General features: G+C 44.3%; 1 protein-coding gene across 1 annotated transcript in view; it reads left to right on the forward strand.

The window, feature by feature from the left end:
- The window catches only part of SLC30A5 (solute carrier family 30 member 5), a gene marked incomplete in the record, with an annotated part of 53,708 nt that extends 34,028 nt beyond the window's left edge, over window positions 1–19,680 (forward strand). The window contains 7 exon segments of the mRNA XM_077462668.1: window positions 622–830; window positions 6,084–6,241; window positions 8,826–8,955; window positions 10,255–10,492; window positions 13,793–14,019; window positions 16,218–16,346; window positions 17,721–19,680. Of these exon segments, the coding sequence (XP_077318794.1) occupies window positions 622–830; window positions 6,084–6,241; window positions 8,826–8,955; window positions 10,255–10,492; window positions 13,793–14,019; window positions 16,218–16,346; window positions 17,721–17,891 (1,262 nt within the window).
- Window positions 19,681–20,419: the final 739 nt, after the last annotated feature.

Raw genomic sequence — 20,419 nt, forward strand, 5'->3', positions numbered from 1 at the left:
CATTATTGCGGACACATCGGACAATTTTGACACATATTTGGGACCATTGGCATTAATACAGCGATCAATGCTATAAAATTGCATTGATTACTGTAAAAATGTCACTGGCAGTGTCGGGGTTAAGTGTTCCTAGGGGCGTGTTTCTAACTGTATGGGGGGAGTGGCTGTGTGTGACACCACACTGATCGCTGCTCCCGATGACAGAGAGCAGACTATCAGTGTGCTGTCATTAGGCAGAACGGGGAGATGCTGTTTACATCGGCATCTCCCCGTTCTTGAGCTCTGTGACAAAATCACGGGTATCCCCGCCGCGATCAAGTCCGCGGGACCCGTGACCAGTAACGTACATGTACGTTACTTTGCCCAGCTGTGCCATTTTGCCGACGTATATTTACAGGAGTCGGTCGGGAACCGGATAAAGACAGTGAGGTAAGCGTGTGTGTGTGTATAATAAACGGAAAGCTGTTTTATTTTGGCAAAAAAAGTACATTATGCTATATTGGTACATAGGGGAGCTGGAATTTTGTTTGTAACTTGGGGCTTGCCTGTGTGTGTGTGTGTGTGTTTATGTATGTATGTCCGTTTTTTACAGTTTATTTGTGTGTCTGTTTATTTTAACAGCTGCAAACATCCTATCTTCGGCATCCAGGAAGGGCCAGAAGGGCACCCTTGTTGGTTATTCTCCTGAAGGGACACCTCTGTACACCTTTATGGGCGATGCCCTGCACAGCACTTCTCCATCTATGCCCAGGTTCATTAAGGATTCACTCAAACAAATACTTGAAGAATACGACTCCAGGCAGATCTTCTACTTTCTATGTCTAAACCTGGTAGGTGTACTGGTTTGCTTGCGCCAGACGCTAGCTGCATTTAAAAAGTGTTTTGTAGTCTACATGGTAATCTACCAGTTGCTTCTGACCTCTCAAAGAGTTTTCCTTCCCCTTCTCATGTGATTTTTTAATGGGCTAGTGTAGTGATAATTTGTTGCTACCAGTAAGTCTGACCATATTTAACCTGCTGAGCTGTGCTAAAGACATTGGGGTCCTATATTAAAACATCAAGGATCTTGCAAAAATAATATTCTTCCCAGCATTTTTTTTCTTTCAGTACTTGCAGCTGAGGCATGCTATACAGGGCAAAATGTACAGCACACCTCTATCCTGCTCTCCATCCTCTTTGATCATTATGATAGTGCAGATGGGTGGTATAGAAGAGGTCTCTTTGCAAAAATCTATAATGCTCTTCTCGCCACAAGTCATAGCACTGCAAGAGCAAACAGTGAAGCGAAATGGCATAAAGATGTAGGCACCCCAAAATCTGAGAAATGGTCTGCGACCCTTGGATCCAAACCTCACAACTCCTTGTCTGCATTAAGAAAACTCCTTGAACTGTTTGTCTATATGGTCTACCATACCCCGCAGAAAAAGATTTAAAGGGGTTGTAAACCCTCAAGGTTTTTCACCTTAATGCATACTATGCATTAAGGTGAGAAACCTTCTGTAGTGCAGCAGCCCCCAGAGCCCCCCTTTTACTTACCTGAACCCGATCATTCCATCGACATGGAAGAGCAAATCTAGTTATATGGGGGGCGGGGCTGAGTCCTGCTGCCTGTGTCAATGGACACAGCAGCAGGACTCGGGAGTGCACTCGATGTGGGGAGGAGCCAGGAGCGCCGCTGGGAGACCCCAGAAGAGAGGCTCAGGGCTACTCTGTGCAAAACCCGCACGAAGAGGAGGCAAGTATAACATGTTGTTTTTTTTTTTTTCTTTTTCTTTTTTTTTCCTTTTCTAATAACATTCACAGCCCCCTTTTAATTGGGTGCAATCCCTTGCCCTGTACTAGATGCAGTGTGGATATGGAGACTTTCTTCCACATGATCTGAAGTTGCTCAAAGCTTAGATATTGGTAATCTATTTCAATCAATTCCATTTTTGTATTGACTTTACTCATACATCTAAAAATAGGGATTCTTGGTATCTAACCTGACAATGTAGAGCTAGTCCGGCTTTACTGTCCTATTACTAGGTTACTTTCTATCTGCTTGCTGACTGCCTCGCCTAGGAGTGCTGCAGCAGAGCAGCTTTCCTGTGCTGGATCACTATCTAATACATAATCCAGAACTTCTAGGCACGCCCACCATACCATCTGTACTGTCATTGGTCATCACCCACTGATCGGCGTGGTGGAAGGCAGGACAGAGCTCTCTCAATGTAAACAATACAGAGCTCTGTCCTATCAGCGGGGATGTGCTGTGTTTTTTGTTTTTTTTCCTGCAAAGTTGTAATGTGATGTATGTACTGTAATTTTCTTCTTTGTACGATTTATCTAACAAAAAAAGCAAAGTATGTATTTTTTGTTTCAATAAAAATCACCTGAATAAAAAGAAGACATTGCTACTGTTGCTTATAAAGAAGCTTTTGATGACCCAGAGCAGGGGTAGGCAACCCCCGACAATCAAAGCCTCTTTTGCCGGCACGGCACTCAAAGCCTCTTTTGCCGGCACTCGACTCCCTCCCCATCAGCAGAGCAGTGCAGGGAAGTGTCAGTGAGACACTAATGCATTCCAATTTCAGAATTCCCCACACCGCTCCTGCACTGAGGGGAAGGCACTGTGCCCCCCACACATTGTAAAGGATGGGAAACATTGTTTGGTTCTTTGCTGCAGCTGCGTTTTGTCAGTTTTTGTGATGGTGAAGAGATTGGGTGCAGTTCTGCTAGGGGGGCAGGCCCTGACTGTCATTGACCACTGCTAAAGCAAATCGCGGTCCTGCTAGCCCTGCCCACCATCTGAAGGATGATGACTCGCTTGGTTGCCACTACCAATCTCAGAAAGAAGAGATTTCACTGTGAAAACCCCAATCTGGTGACAGTTTGTGGAATTACTGTTGAGCTTCTGGGAACTTTGTTGAAATTATTCCTGAATCTTTGCGTCACTACTATACCTATACTATACTCTACACAGCCAGTATTCAGCGCATTGAAAATCACACCCAACTTTTCCTATGGCACAGAGCGCTGAACTTTTATTCAGCTGCAGGGGCCCAAATTATGATCCTGCCCACAGACCCACTGCAGAAAATACCCCTGACCTGAGCTCATCATTGCGCATCCATTCCAAATGCTTGTATGCAACATCACATACAAGCACGTGGGCTGGATGCGAGAGTTGGATCAGCAGTATGACTGTGCCAGGTCAGGTACACCTCTCTGCTTCCTTTCACCATTCTGCATATCACGCATATCATAGATTAGAAGAGGGTACAGCGGTGGAGCAGATGAGCAGGAGGCTACAGCGGTGGAGAAAATGAGCCGAAGGGGTTCAGAGGTAGGACAGATGAGCAGGAGGGTATAGCAGTGGGACACATGTGCAGGGAGGTAAAGTGGTGGAAGATATGAGAAGGGGCTTCAGCAGTGGGACAGAAGAGCAGGGGGGTTCAGTGTTGGGGAAGATGAGCAGGGAGTTTTAGTATTGGGCCAGATGAGCAGGGGGTTCACTGGTGGGACTAAAAAGCAGGGGGTGAGAGCAGTGAGGCAGATGTGAAAGGAGGTATAGGGGTGGGACAGATGAGCAGGGGGTTACAGTGGGGGTGCAGGAGAGCAAGGGGAACAGAGGTGAGACAGATGTGCAGGAGGTACATTGGTGGGGCAGATGAGAAAGCTGGTTACAGTGGTGGGGCAGATGAGTTCAGTGTTGGGACAGATGAGAAGGTGATTCAGTAGTGAGACAGAAGAGCATGGGGAAAAGTGGAGCAGATGTGGAGGGAGGTACAGTGAGGGGGCAGATGAGCGGGGGGGTTACAGTGATGGGACAGAAGAACAAGGGGGTACAGTGGTGGAGCAGATGTGCAGGAGGTACAGTGGTGGAAGGGATGAGAAGAGGGATCAGCGGTGGGACAAAAAAGCAGGGGCTATAGCGATGGGGCAGATGAACTGGGGGTCACAGTGGTGGGACAGATGAGCAGGGGGGTTCAGTGTTGGGCCAGATGAGAAGGGGATTACAGTGGTGGGAAAGAATGAGCGGTTGGGGTTCAGTGTTGGGGCAGAGGAGAGGTATGTTGGTGGGACAGATGAACAGGAAGTTACAGTGGTGGAGCGGGGGGGGGGACAGAGGTGGGGCAGATGTGCAGAGGAGAAAGGCGGTACATTGGTGGAATACATAAGCAGGCGGTTACAGTGGTGGGACAGAAGAGCAGGGGGTACAGTGGTGAGACAGATGTACAGTGGCAGGGCAGATAAGAAAGGGGGTTACAGTGATGGGGCAGATGAGCAGATAAGTTTGGTGTTAGGACAGATGAGAAGATGGTTCAGCGGTGAGACAGAAGAGCATGGTGGTATGGCGGTGGAGCAGATGTGCAGGGAGGTACAGTTTTGGGTCAGATGAGAGGGGGAACATTGATGGGGCAGATGAGCAGGGGTTTACAGTGGTGGGTCAGAAGAGCAGGGTGGCACGGTGGTGGGTCAGAAGAGCAGGGTGGCACGGTGGTGGGTCAGAAGAGCAGGGTGGCACGGTGGTGGGTCAGAAGAGCAGGGTGGCACGGTGGTGGGACAGATGAGCAGGGTGGCACGGTGGTGGGACAGATGAGCAGGGTGGCACGGTGGTGGGACAGATGAGCAGGGTGGCACGGTGGTGGGACAGATGAGCAGGGTGGCACGGTGGTGGGACAGGTGAGCAGGGTGGCACGGTGGTGGGACAGATGAGCAGGGTGGCTACAGTGGTGGGACAGATGAGCAGGGTGGCTACAGTGGTGGGACAGATGAGCAGGGGGGTTACAGTGGTGGGACAGATGAGCAGGGGGGTTACAGTGGTGAAATAGATTTGCAGGGGGGGACAGTGATCTGAGGTGTGGAGTTGCAGGATGTTAATTTCTCACTAAAGTCGTTTAGTTTGTAAAAAAAAAATCCTTCTCATGAGTGAGAGTGTGAAGTTGACATTTTTTTTTTTTTTTGTTATAAAATCAGCACTCTGTGCTCAAAAGGTTGCCTACCCCTGACCCAGAGGCACAGATAAGTACTTTATAGATGTGGATTCTAGCTTGGATAGCCTTCTACTTGGGTATCCTTTATAAGCTGTAGCAATATCATAGGTCTGTTATCTGTTAGCGTTGATGCACAATGGGCTTCAAAAAAAAAACACTCTTTTTTACAGGCATTTGGCTTTTTTCCCCTAACCTTTAAAAGCACTTCTGTGTCTCAACGGCGCCATGGTAGTTCAAACTACAAGCCGACCGCTGCAAAGGTTGACAGTACTTGTAGTTTCTCATTCAAAGAGGATGAATGACGTGGTCGGGGTGAACAGAACCCCACGCGGTCTGGGTGAACAGACCCCCACACAGCCACGTTATTTTCAAACAGTGACTGTCAGAAGGTGCCTGCTTGCTGTCACTAGGGAGAGGGGGAGAGGCTGCATCTGCTGAAACATATCATGTACAAGTAGATAACGTGTAACGTGGTCCAGAAGGTGGACTTATAACTTGATGCATCTCACATTACCATGCAGCAAAAATGGGTGCTAAATCATGCTTTCTCATAGTGCTAAGCATTCTTCATTGTTCAACTGTCAAATGCCAATGCCTCTTCTTACTACCTACTGAAGCTCTGCCAACTGGCCTTTGAATGACCAAGGTAGGGCTTAGCACCTTGGGTTTATTGCTGTCTTAGGCCAAGTTGTATATCATAGACTTACTGTAAGATCCTGCAGTCTGTACAGGGATTCAAGGATTGATTTGAAGACTAGCACAAGTACTCTTATTCACCTGAAATTGCTGCTTCTGAGCACCATTATTTCCTTGTAAACATTTTAAGCCATGCCAGGTTAGGTTCACATTACAGTTCTTGTGAGCCATAAAGTCATGGGTGATTATAGCATAGTGTTATTACTGTATTTTATTAACTATCCTTTTCACAAAGGAACCGGGGTCAATATTCAACATTTTTTATTTTTTGTATTTTTTTTTCTAATTGAATTTGTGTTTTAAGCAGCATGATAATGAGTCTCCATCCCACCATACAGTATGTAAAATTGGATTACCTACCCGAGTGGCATGTTCTTTCATTTTGCACTAAATCTCTGCATTTCTTTTCAGACATTCACGTTTGTGGAGCTGTTCTATGGAGTGTGGACGAATAGTCTAGGACTGCTTTCTGATGGATTCCACATGTTGTTTGACTGCTCTGCTCTGGTCATGGGGCTTATTGCTGCATTAATGACTCGGTGGAAGGCAACTCGGATCTTCTCCTATGGGTAAGCAAGTTCATATATGGAAAGCCTTGGCAAATCCTAGGTGCCAGACAGACAATACATCTAAAAACAATTACAAATACCACCAACTATGTTTGAAAACGTACTATTATTAGAGAAAAAAGTTTAATCATCGATGCTCAGGGTATATGAGTTGAATACTGTATTGTAATTATAAAAAATTATATAGCATAAGTTCCTGAACCACTTTTGATGCTGGACTTTTGTAATCCCCTGTACAAGAGTGCTCACAGTAAGCGAGCGAGGGCCAGTACCAATCTTGGCTTTCTGCTTCACACAGCACATGCTTACAGGCGGGGAGATCGTAGTGAAGAGCAGGGATGAGCTCAGGCATGTTCAGATTCTACTCTGAACCTACCTGAGTGACCCGTTCAGGAAGCTGTCCCTACACGCTGCCAATAGTGGATAGCCAAGGCATTTCCCAGCCCAAAGCCACATATATATGCTCTCCATGTATACGTGTGGCTGTAAGGCAGAGAGTACCTTGGCCACTTATGATTGGCAGTGCACAGTGACAGAAATATTGTATACATATGTTCATATGCACTCTGTCAGCTCAAATGGAGAGAAATGGACGATTAATCTACTCTCTATAGTGGGGAGTCCATGCATGAGAGTTCAAATGCAGCAAGAGGTGTGTAGATGGTCACAGATGGGCTGACTCTGGATGGCTGCTGACTTATAACAAGCTAGAAGGGGCTCTGTAGACAGTAAAAAACAAAGGAGAGTAGCGCCATCTAAGTGCAGTGTGATAAAAACATTTTAATATAGGACAGATGAGTTTAAACTCACAAGATTGTAGAGATTACAATGCATGTGAAATGGTATAGGAAGTTCATCCACTCCTAGGGTAAGGCGGTCGGCTCACAGGTGGAGAGGCAGCCGATGTTCCCAGCTGCGCTGTTGGCTCCCAACGCTTCCTAGTTCTCAGATTCGGCTCAGGGGCGGCTGGACGCGTCTCTTCCAGATGGTGAGAGAGTGGGGAGGTGCGCGCGTTTGGAGCATGCGTGTTCCTTCATCAGGCGATTTGATTGGCTTCCCTGCTAACAGCTGATTGTAAAAAAAAAAAAATATACTGACAATTAAAAAGTATCCAAAAAAAAACTGCATGGGGGTGTGCCCCCCCCCCTCAGGTGTGGTATGGATTTTAAGGGGAACCCCACAACAAAAAAAACAGCGTGGGGTCCCCCCTAGACTCAATACCACTCTTATTGGGGCATACCAGGCCACATGCCTGCAACATGGGGAGGCCTGGTGGGTGCTTTGGGGTAGGTGCGCCCCCCCCCAACCACCTTGTTCCCAGGGCAGGGGCTAACCATTTAATGTGAATGGGTAGGGGTGCTATGTACCTAAAGGGTCACAAAATACACACAGTTTTTGACAATTCATTTATTTAAAAAATGGTGTAGTTTCCCCCCCATGTAAATCCATTATCGATCACCCCACCCGCTGGACCCAGAAAATAAAAACAGATGCTCCCGCCATCAATGAAGGCTGGCTGCTGACTGCAGGCTCCTCGGTCTGACATTTCTTATATCTGGCTACATCACCTGGTGGTTCCCGGGTGGAACCACCAGGTTTCAGCCAGGTAGCCCTACCCCTTGGCTATATAAGAAATTTCAGACGGCAGAGCCTACAGTAGGCAGCCAGCCTTCATTGACGGGAGCGTTTATTTTTTTCCCCCCTTTCTCAGGAGGTGGCGTGATTGACGGTGGATTTACATTAGGGGACACCATTTTATTTATTTTTTTAATAAAGGAATTGTCAAAAACTGCCTGTGTTTTTATTACTTTGACACTTTTTAGGTGAATAGGTAGTAGTACTTTGTACCTGATACTCATTCACATGGGGGGGGGGGCGCCCCCTTCTTAAAGGAGGCTTTCAGATTCTGATTAGCCCCTGCCCACGGACCCCCACAATACAACCACTGCCCATCAACATGGGGACAAGGTGCTTTGGGGTGGGCAGGGCAGAGAATGTTGAGAACATGTGGCCTGGTATGGTTCAGGAGGGGGAGGGTGCCACACCATTTTTTGTTTAACTTTTGGGGTGGGGTTCCCCTTAAATTCCATACCATGGGGGGATTCTGTTCTCTCCTTCCCTTTCTTTTTGCATACTTTTTAATTGCTGACAGCTGATGAGTCATCTGTTAAGGACGCGGCGGCCTGCTTCATAGCAACCAGCTATTTGTCAAAAATCAGCCTGGAGGTCCCCCCGTCGTGATATCGCCAGCAAAACCTTGGGGGTAATTATCGCTTGTTTTTTTTACTCCCTGATCTGTTTGTCATGCCAGAGCTTTTCAGCCGATGTTTCCCTGCACATTTTTTTTCTGTAAATACCGCATAATCGTGTTTTTTTTTTTTTTTTGGACTTCATTTACCGCATCCAATAATTTATGCAAATAAGTAATATGATACCCTTATCCCGTGCGGTAAAGCTTTATGAATTGACCCCTTTCTGTTGAGATGGCTACTCATAAGCTCGGTGAATATTGTGTCTATGCACAGTGATATAGGAGAACGCCGAGGAAAATCAGTGATGTCATTTTTGGCATATATCATTTTAGGTTTGGCCGCGTGGAAATACTGTCAGGATTCATTAACGGGCTGTTTCTGATGGTGATATCATTCTTTGTGTTTATTGAGGCTGTAGCAAGAATCTTTGATCCTCCAGACATCAATACAGATATGTTAACAGTAAGTATTACTTAAAAACATAAACCATAATAGATTTGTGCGTCTCACCAAAAATAAGTGGTGAGACATCCGCTCAGCTTTAGAGTTGTCACCAAAGCATTGACCTCTCCAGTACTGACATCTTTCTAACTCTGCCGACAGTGGAGGTGCGTCCATAAAGGGTGCAGCAGCGCCGCCCCCTCTCTCCTGGCACCGATCTATCACCATAGCTAGATTCATGCATTGCATGAATCTATCAATGGTCGCCGCTGACACCCCCTATTCAGCTGTTCGGCCCCTTTTTCGGGTGCCGAGCACCTGAATTACAGCGGTGGGCGTGTTTTTTTGGAAGAACCCGATTAGATCCATAGGCTCTCATACGCACCCAAAAAGGTGAACAGTGGGCGCAATGCTGTGCATTTGCTGTTCACTCAGCTGTGTGTTAGCAAAGTGAAGGAATTTGTTTTGCTAACACTGAACAGCCTCTCAGCCAGTCAGGTGCTTGGGTCTGTTACCTGATTGACTGAAACGTCTGGCGCTTTGACTGGACGCCTTATAGAGAGAACGGAAGAAGACCTCGAGGAGCATGCAGGACATCGCTGCTGACCCACTGCGAGACAGGTAAGTTCCAGGCGATGAACACTGGTGGCATTTGCTGGGGCACAGTAGCGGCACACTGGCAGCATTTGATGGGGCACACTGGCTGTGTTTGGATGTGTTTTTTTGTTTTTTAGTTTTTGCGCCCCCCCCCCCCTCAAAAAAAATAATTTGAGCACCAGCCTCCACTGTCTGCCAATGTGTGTGGGTGGGGTGGGCGGTGAGATACAAATTTTTCCTTTAAAATCTGTGTGATAATAAGCAGTTGTGGTAGTAAGGTATGCTCCATTACTGGCATTTGAGAAACTCTCCCATCCTGATCATCATAAGCAGAGCTTGATGTAGGTGGCCATGGAGAGAATGGTCTGTCCTTCCTAAATCTGTAATTGCTGTCTAAGGGCTTGCTTACACCATTTGCAGTTGATGCATTTTTAAATACAGTACAAACACTCAGAAAAATGATTATATTTCAGTGAGTCTAGCTTACACCACTGCGGTACTTTCAACGTGCATAAACAAATTTAGTACAGCTGCTAAAAATGTTCCCACTGGAATGGATGTGAACTTACTGCAAACTCATGTATATGCAACTTGGTATAAAATAAATAAAATACTCTGCTTATTAAGAGTAGAAAGACAGTCGCATTTAATATTTTATATCGTTTTCATAAATTGTCCCGTGTCTTCCTATTATTTTCACTATTCCTTTTTCTTGTTTTGTAGCCAGTTTCGGTTGGGGGTCTGCTGGTCAACCTTGTTGGTATCTGTGCCTTTAGCCATGCCCACTCCCATGGGGGATCAAAAGGTGGATGTTCCTCTCATGATTCACACGCCCACTCTCACCATGGCCACGGGCACAGTCATGGGCATGGCCACGGGCATTCACATAATGATCATGGACATACTCACAATCATGGACATTCTCACGGATCTGGTGGAGGCATGAATGCCAATATGCGTGGTAGGTATATGGCCAAGGAAGCACTGAGCACTTTCAAGTTATTGTAGGACACCAATGTAATTTTTGCATATAAAGTGTTCCTGAATACTTGAGCCAAGTTCATTGTCTCAGACAATTCTTAAGATCTGGATGTTTTCGTAAACTTTAAAAAAGGAGATTAGATTAGGGTTGCACTTATATCGGTACCGATACCCAGTATTTGCATGAGTACTCGCCAATACCTGAAACCAATACCTTGACGGTGCCATTTGACCCATACAAAATTAATGGACTCAAATTGCACTGCAAAGAATTGCATGTGATTTTAACATGAATGCCGTGCGAATTCTTTCTGAATCGTGTGCGCTTTGCCGCACTGCCCCAGTGTGAACCCAGTATGGAAAGACAGGAAAGTGCCATCTAAGTGCAGCAATGGGCAAAAAGTTTATTAAAAATCCTATCACAACTTCCATGAAAAGTACTTGTCTGTAATATGCCAAATCCAAATCTGCACAGTCAGTGTCCGCCAATGATGGAAAACTACGGGTACTTGCGGTGCTCACAGGGCTGGAGGTTCCGGGACCCCTGTAAACCAGCTAGGAGCGCACACATGGCAATAGGGTGGAAGTGATGTCAGCTTGGGGGCCAGACCGCCTGTACATCTCCTCCCAGCCTTGTGAGCACCGCAAGCGGCTATGGTTTTCCATCATCGGCAGGTCCCACTATGACCGTGCAGATTTGGATTTGACATATTACAGATATGTACTTTTGGCATGTTAGTTGTTATAACATTTTTTTAAATAAACTGTTTACCCATTGCTGCACTGAGTTGGTGCTTTCCTGTCTTTCTTTACTGGGTTTACACGAGCGGTGGGGGAAACCGCATGTGGTTCGGACAGGAATCGCATTCCTGTTCTAATAGCTTGTGATTCCTTGCAGTGTAATTGGAGCCCATTCATTTTCTATGGGTTTCATATTGCACCGCAAAGGTTTCGGTACTTCGGTATCGGGGAGTACTTGACCGTAAGTATTGGTACTCGCATCAGTACGTTAAACCATAAATGTAACGCATTGCAGCTTACCAATCGTTAGATGTGGTGGCTGCATTCATTTTCTTTTTGGGTGAGTGTTAGATTTACTAGTAGATTTAGAAACAATAACAGGTTTAAGCCAACCTACAGCTCACATTTTATATGCAATTAAAACAGTTCCCCCCCCCCTTTTTTTTTGTATAAAGGTTTTGCATAACAAAATAAAAGCTGCCCGTTTTAAGCACCCTTTCAGTTGTAAATGGTTTGTCTCAACCATGTAACCACTACATGTGTAGGACAGCCTGTTCTTTTGAAAAACCATAGGCTCGCCATATCACCATGTTAAAATAAAAAAAAAGGTTGCCAAAATAAAACTAATGCAGTCAGAGTTGGTAAACTTCAATGTAATGTTTGCTTTTGGGTTTAATACCAATTTAAAATACAGGTGCATCTCAAAAAATTAGAATATCGTCAAAAAGTTTATTTCAGTAATTCAATTCAGAAATTGAAACTCCTATATTGTATAGATTCATTATACACAGAGTGGTATGTTTCAAGCATTTGTTTTTTACTTTGATGATTTTGGCTTACAGCTAGTGAAAACCCCAAATTCAGTATCTCAGAAAACTAGAATATTACATAAGACCAATAAAAGAAGGAGTTTAATACAGAAATGTTGGCTTACTGAAAAGTATGTCCATGTACAGTATAGTGTGCACTCAATACTTGTTTGGGGCTCCTGTTGCATGAATTGCCTCCATGCCACGCCACATTGATGCAGTAATCAGCCTGTGGCACTGCTGAGGGGTTATGGAAGCTCAGTTTTTTTTTTGATGGTAGCCTTCAGCTAGTCTGCGATGTTGGGTCTGGTATCTCTCTCATCTTCCTCTTGACTGTACCCCACAGATTCTCTATGGGGTTTAGGTCAGGCGAGTTTGCTGGCCAATCAAGCACAGTGATACCATGATCATTAAACCAGGTATTGGTACCTTTTGACAGTGTAGGCAGGTGCCTAGTCCTGCTGGAAAATGAAATCAACATCCGCATAAAGTTGGTCAGCAAAGGTAAGCTCTCAGCTCTCTAGAATTTCCTGGTAGAGGGCTGTGCTGACTTTGGACCAACACCAGCAGGTGACATGGCTCCCCAAATCATCACTGACTGTGGAAACTTCACACTGGACCTCATGTGACTTGGATTCTGTTCCTCTCCAGACGCAGACTCTGGGACCTTGATTTCCAAATGAAATGCAAAATTTACTTTCGTTTAAAAGAACTTTGGACCACTGAGCAATAGTCCAGTTCTTTCTTTCCTTAGTCCAGGTAAGACGCTTCTGACGTTGTTCCTGGTTCAGGAATGGCTTGACATAAGAAATGCAACAGTTGTAGACCATGTGGTGGCTCTTGAAGCACTATGGACCAGCCATAGTCAACTCCTTGTGAATCTCCCCCAAATTCTTGAATGGCCTTTGCTTCACAATCCTCTCTATGCTGCGGTTATCCCTGTTGCTTGTGCACCTTTTTCTACCACACTTTTTCCTTCTCAACTTCCCATTAATATGCTTGGATACAGAACTCCGTGAACAGCCAGCTTCTTTAGCAATGACCTTTTGTGACTTATTCTCCTTTTAAAGGCTCAGGAAACCTTTACAAGTGTTTGTAGGTTAATTAGCTGATTAGAGTGTGACATCAAGGGTCTACAATATTCACATTTTCTGAGATACTGAATTTTGGGTTTTCAATAGCTGTAAGCCATAATCATTAAAAAAAATGAAATGCTTGAAATATATCACTCTGTGTGTAATCAATCTATATAATATGAGTTTCACTTTTTGAATTTAATTACTGCAACAAATGAACATATTGAAGATATTCACATTTTTTTTAGATGTACATATATGTGAACTGTTTTACCTGCTAATGATTTTGTAAATCAGTTCAGCCTCTTGCCTCTGCCTGACTGCACAGTGTAGTCCTGGAGCTCCCTGCAGAGTACACCACAGATGTATAACCTGGTCCATGTTCACAGATAGTGCTGTGCAACACAGACCGCTTCAAGTCTGAATGCTGTACTGCACATCTGTAAGATCAGTCTTTGATGTCTCTGGGTCAGAGAGTACAGATGACACTGTAAAAATTCTATGCACAGCAAGGGGTGGAAGGAGACATTTCAATGAAAAGTATACATACTGTGCATGCAAAATTACTGATGCCAACTTGGAAATCCAATATAAGTGTCATTGTTTACAGCTTATAATTGAGTATCTATTCTAACCTCTTGTTTTGCCACCCAGGTGTGTTCCTCCATGTACTGGCTGACACTCTAGGCAGTGTAGGTGTGATAGTCTCCACCATTCTGATTCGGCAGTTTGGCTGGCTCATCGCTGATCCTCTCTGCTCTCTCTTCATTGCTATTCTGATATTCGGAAGTGTCCTTCCTCTGCTAAAAGATGCCTGCCAGGTGATCCTCCTTCGAATCCCTCCAGAAATAGAGAAGGGGATAAACATTGCCCTGGAGAAGGTGAGACTGGATAGAGCTCTGGGAACTTGGGATGGAGGGGAATTTGAGAGATACTGGCTTGCTATATTGTAGCTGGCCTGTGCTGTCCTAATGAGACAGTATAGCTGTGCATTTGCATGAGTACTCGTGCAAATGCTCCTGTATGTGAAACTGATACCTTTGTAGTGCGATTTGAGCCCATACAAAATGAATTGGCTCAAAACACACTGAAAAGAATCGCATGCAGTTTGAACAGGAATGTGGTGCGATTCCTGTCTGAATCGCATTCAGTTTCCCTCTCCGCTCCTGTGCGAGCCCAGGCTTGTCATTGTGTCTTCAGCCTGGGTTCGCAACAGGAGCGGTGGGGGGGAAAAAACGGTATTGGTGCAACCTTACTTATTGAGATCGCCCATTTCATTTCAAAAGGAGTTTTTATATTTCAAATAACTCTACACAGTTGCCAATGTTTTTTGCTAGTCTGAGAAACATCTCAAATTGGATGAAAGAAGAACGTTTTTTTTTATACCTCCTATCCCATTTCCTTTTCCCACCTACACTGGAAGAACCAATAGGAAAATATAATTTGTTAAGGACATACAGCTGTATAAATTCATAGGGCCTCATCCATTCAGTCCATTGCACAGATGTGTCTGGAACCTCCGATCCCCATCACAGACGGGTCGTATTAAGACCCTTTTCACACTGTGCCTCTGCGGGCGTCATCGGTAAAGTGGTTTTAGCGGCGCTATTTAGACGTTAGCGGGGCGATTTTAACCCCCCGCTCTTGGCCGAAAAGAGTCAAATCTGCCCGCAAAACGCTGATGCAACCGCACTTTGCAGGCAGTATGGCAGCGATGCGCCATTGTTTTCAGTGGGTAGGAGCGGTGTATTCATCGCTGCAAAGAAGCTGCTGGCAGGACTTTTTGTGATGCCATGCCAGTGCAGCGCCCCAGTGTGAAAGCACTCGAGCTTTCACACTGGGTTTGCAGCTGAGGCTTTTTTCAGGTGCCATGCAGACGCTATTTTTAGAGCTGTATCGCCTGAAAAACACCTCCAGTGTGAAAGGGGTCTTAAGTGCAATGCACGTGTACATAGTGTTTGGGTGTGAATGAGGCACATAGAAAAACACTGCTTTCTATGTGCTCTTGAAGTGACCTGTGTTGACCGGTGCAGAAGAATGCAGGTCACTGCACATGATGTGAATGAGCCCTCACTCCCCTCTGGCTGACATCAGTACTTTTCTGAATCCTGAGGCCGCGTACACACGCGGGGACTGTTCGCTCAACTTTGTGCGCTGAACAGTGTTTCGGCGGACAGTCCGCTCGTGTGTGGGCTTTCAGCGGACAGTTTCAGCGGACAGTCTGCTGAACAAAGTTTTTCGGAAATTCCGAAAAACTGTCCGCTGAAACTTTGTTTCAGCGAACAGTCCCCTCGTGTGTAGGCTTGTTCGTCAAACTAAGTTCCGCGCATGCTCAGAAAGGATTTACACGCCGAAGTTTGCATTGCAGTGTATAGGACGTCGTATTTTTCGTCCCGTCGTACGTGCCGTTCACGTCATCGCGCACGGTTTCAGCGGACTGTTCGTTCGTCGTGTGTGGGCAAGTCCGTCCATGCTAATTTTGAGCGGACTGTCCGCTGAAACTGTTTGACGGACAAAGTTGAGCGAACAGTCCCCACGTGTGTACGCGGCCTGAGAGAAACCCACATCTGGACAACCAATAGGAATTGTCCACATGATATGGACACCCAAAACAGGACCCATGCAGGTAGTAAAGAGAAGTATTTGGTGCTTTTGTGTCCTGTGTCTGCTGCTTATTGTGAATCTTTAGATTATTTTTTTTTTTTTTTTTTGGGGTGATTTAATTTAAAGCTGAGGATTTAAGTGTGTTTGCATTCCCATAGACTTGTATAGGAGGAAAAGATGTTCTGAAGCAGACATAAGCCCTCGGCACTGGGCCTTACTGTGAAATAACTTTTCATACAGTTGACCACTAGAGGGTGGTACAGAAACTGCATGAAAATTCATGGTTATTACACAAGATGTTTGCAGCTTTTACACTGATTGGCCGTGTGTAATGCATGCAAGTTTTGCATGTATTTTAAAAACATATTTTCATATTTGTATGCAGCACATGTCTTATCTACAAATCAGCATTTTGCTGTTTGCTTTCATTTTGCATTCATAGTAATTTAAAAAAAGAACTTCTCTCACTTTTTAGATATCGAAGATCGATGGTCTTATATCTTATCGGGATCCTCATTTTTGGCGTCACTCCGCTTCAATTATTGCAGGGACTATACATGTACAAGTGATGTCTGATGTTGTAGAGCAGAGGATCATCCAACAGGTAAAGCACCATGGACTAATGGTGGTGATCACACATTGGCATGCAATGTTTTCTTTCCTCATTGTGCACATAAACATGCATAGTTTTATTTTATGGGTGTACTGGCTGATAAGATCTTACTAACAAAGATCTCCAGTTCTTTTACTTCTAAAGTACTTTTTACAGGCCCACTTTATAAAACAGTGGTATGTCCTAAGTCTTCTGGGGTATTAGGCACAGTGCTCCTATCTTTTCAATGACGTACTTGCAGAGGGGTCACTCCGTGGAGCAGGGGTTTTTGGTAGTACTACCGTCTAGAATTGGGAAATTATCTTCCTGCCTCCCCTGCATTCAATTCTATCCTAGCCATTACATACACTCTATTTACTTATGTCTAGATTAGAATTTTTTTGATTTTCTGTTTTTTGCATGCTTTTATATACAGTGTGTGTACAATTATTAATCATTTAAGGACCGAGCCTCCTTTTTTTACACTTTTTTTTGATAGAATTACCTTAAAAAAAAAATATATATATATATATATATATATATATATATATATATATATATATATATATATATATATATACACACATTTTTTTTTTTGGGGGGGGGGGGTTCTAGCGAAAAAGGTCAGCGGGAGGGCTCGGCCCCACCCACTGGAACTGTGACCCAAGAGAAAAGAGCTGACAAGTCAGCACAGCGCTCGAAACCAAGCCTATATCGATACAATTTGACAGATTTTTTGTTTTTACAATACACAGGGTTACTTAATATGGTACAGAGGGGATGAGAGGATTTGAAAGATGTGGGTTAACGACCACTTTAAATCTCTTTTAGACCATTTTCCCAGAGGAAAAGAAGCTGCCTAATAATTATGCACACCTTGATAAAGGGTATTGATCTCCTTAGGCCACACCCTCCATCATTACACAAAAACACATCACCCGATATGCTTAAATCCAATAAGCATTTAAGTTTATAATTATAGCTTGGAGTTGGACAAAATGCATACAATGTATGATTTGGTCAAAATACTCATTTGCCTAATAATTGTGCATACCGTGTATTACTGGGTTACTGTGAAAGTATGTGATTTATCAACATTCATGATATAAAGACCTGGGTCTTCCCCAGACAACATGAAAACCTTTTCATTTGTGTTAAAGAGGTAGTTCATTGTTATGCTGGGGTATTCCATATTGACTTATAAGCGGGTTTTTTATGGGGTAGAATGTGTTTTTGTTTTTTTGCTTATTCTTTTTTTTAAATTTGTACATTTTGATATTTGTTGTGCAATAGCCCACTTTAGGGGGTTTGCCCCCCTTAGTTTTGGCTGTGCACAACCTTTATATTTTTTACTATTGCCATAACCTTTGCCTGTTTGTGTGTTAGGTAACCGCAATGCTGAAAGACGCTGGAGTCAATAACCTTACTATCCAAGTGGAGAAAGAGGCCTACTTCCAACATATGTCCGGCCTTAGCACCGGGTTTCAAGAAGTCTTGGTCATGACGCAACAGATGGACACCATAAAATATTACAAGGATGGGACGTATATCATGTGACTGGCACCTTTCCACTCAGTATTCTTCCTGTGTTTGTCAAAGGAAACTTTCAGACTTGAACTTCAGTGTACAGAAATGAAACATATAAATCTGGATTTTATACTTCACCTCTATTCTTATCTTTGAGACTGAATCAAGATGTTTTTATACATTGTTATAAAATGACTTCTGCCATTTTTAGTTCTTTACGGGGATCTGAAACACAGAGGAGGTACTCTATTTTGTGCTATCAGATATAAATACTGTTCATGGTCTGAATGGAATAGTAGGACAATAGTCTATCATTCCTTTTTTATTTTTTTTTTGTTCCTCCAGACAGTGAATTTGTTCTAAATTGTGCACAACAGAACAGATATTTTGAATATAATTATAATGGATAAGGACATTTTATGTATTTAAAATTTGAGTCTAATATATGTTGCATTCTCTTACTTCTCTTGATTTGCTTTGGGCTTTCAGATAGGTATTCGTAAATTCATTTTCGTATAAAAAAAAATAAAAAAAACCCTTGGGTTGGCTCTTAAAGTGGTTATAAGCCCTTAAAAAAAAAAAAAAAAAAAAAATATCCAAATAACAAACCTGCAAGACAAAGGCACAACGAGCTAGTATGCAATTCATACTAGCTCATTGTGAATGACTTACTTGAGATCGAAGCCCCTGCAGCCGTCTTCGTTCACCTTTCTGGCAGCCAACATCGCTTCCAGGGGTTACTTCTGGGTATGGCGGCTCTGGCGCTGTCATTGGCCGGAGCCACGATGACCTTACTCCCGTGAAATGCGCAAGGGAGCCACCGGTAATGGCATAGTCTAACTGAAGCAATGCCATTGCTTCAGTTTGCTTAACTTTCGATGCCCTCGGCACATGCAAATACAGGCATATCTCCTAAACCGTGCAGGTTTAGGAGATATCCAGTGTAGCTACAGGTAAGCCTAATTATAGGCTTGCCTGTAGTAAAAGGTGGTTGTAAAGGGTTTACATCCACTTTAAGACCCAACCATACCATCTACAAAAATTGAATAGTTAAATTCTGGGTGAAGAAAATACTACTCCTGTGAAGTCTTGGGGCCCATTCACAGGGGTGTGTAGATCCATAGTCCATGATTGGGTCATGTCTTTAAGAGGTTGGAGATGCCAAGTACAGCGTACAGGCAGACCAGGCATGTCTATGTGAATGCAGCCGCTGTTCAGACACAGTCCTCCCAACTGCGTTCCAACTGACATAAACTGTCTGTCTGCACATGATACCTGGCAGCTCCAGCTGATTAAAGTGGTTGTAAACCCTTACAAACCACTTTGACCTACAGGTAAGCATAGATTAAGGCTTACCTGTAGGTCCAAGCAATATCTCCTAAACCTATATGGTTTAGGAGATATTTGCCCGAAAACAGGCACCGCTGTCTACGGCGCATGCGGCGTAGACAGCGGCACGCAGGCGCACTGAGCGTGGCATTCTCAGCGATGGAGCTGCCGCGCGTGTCGGCTCCCGTGCGCATGCGTGGGAGTGACGTCATCGCGGCTTCGCCGACCCCACCAACAAGATGGATGCGGCGGACTACAGGGGACAGAGGCGACTTCGCTGGCTCCTGTGTCAGGTAAGTGACACATAATGGGCTACTATGCGATGCATAGTAGTCCATTATGCTTTGCCTTTGCAGGGAATTAAAGAGGAAGTAAACTCATCAGGGTTTACTTCCTCTTTAAAGTGCAACTTCACTCTCTCAATCAACTTTGACCATTTTGAATCCTTATGCTGCTACCATTAGTAAATATTAAAATATATTGTTTTAAACCTTTTTTTTTTTTTTTTAATGCATGTCTTCAGTTACTTCCTGGTTTCCATGCCTAGCAAATGATGTCATACATCCCAGCAGTCTTGAGGAGGGGCTTTTTCAGCTAAGAACATCCTCCTGCCTTCACCCTTGAGCTAAGGGCAGGAAGTAAATGCTACATGAATCATCTGCCCTTACTCGAGATGTCTGCCAGAAATGTCCTGGGGTGGCAGGGGGGTGTTTTTGAAGGTGATTTCTCAACAAAATAAAGCTTGGAGACATGGCTGGATGGGGGAGTTTACCTTGAATGTTAAAAATGAATTAAACAACATTTTTGGTTTGTGCTGCTCAGATGCAGTGTAGTTCCCCTTTAAAGTGGTGTTTCCCCCAAAAATATATATATATATATTTTTTTTAAATTGGAAAAAAAATTAACTCACCTCTAAATACCTGTTGCTAGGGGGGTCCCTCATAGTCTGCCCCCTTCAGTGCCCGGGCTCGTGACATCACTTCTCCTCTGCGCAGTCAGTCATGTGGGACACGTGACAGGTCCCAGATGACTGCGCGGCGCAACGCAACACCGCTTGCGCATGCGCAGTAAGAATGCCGGCGCTGCCGAGCAGGGCTTTGTTCCCCCACATCACTGGACCCTGGGACAGGTAAGTGTGCGATTATTGGAAGTCAGCAGCTGCAGTATTTGTAGCTGCTGACTTATTTTTTTTTATTTTTATTTTTTTAAGGGGCACCCCACTTTAAAGA

This window comes from Lithobates pipiens, unplaced genomic scaffold, assembly GCF_037356315.1.
Source record: "Lithobates pipiens isolate NorthernLeopardFrog02 unplaced genomic scaffold, aLitPip1_a1.2 Scaffold_3, whole genome shotgun sequence".
Lineage (NCBI taxonomy): Eukaryota > Metazoa > Chordata > Amphibia > Anura > Ranidae > Lithobates > Lithobates pipiens.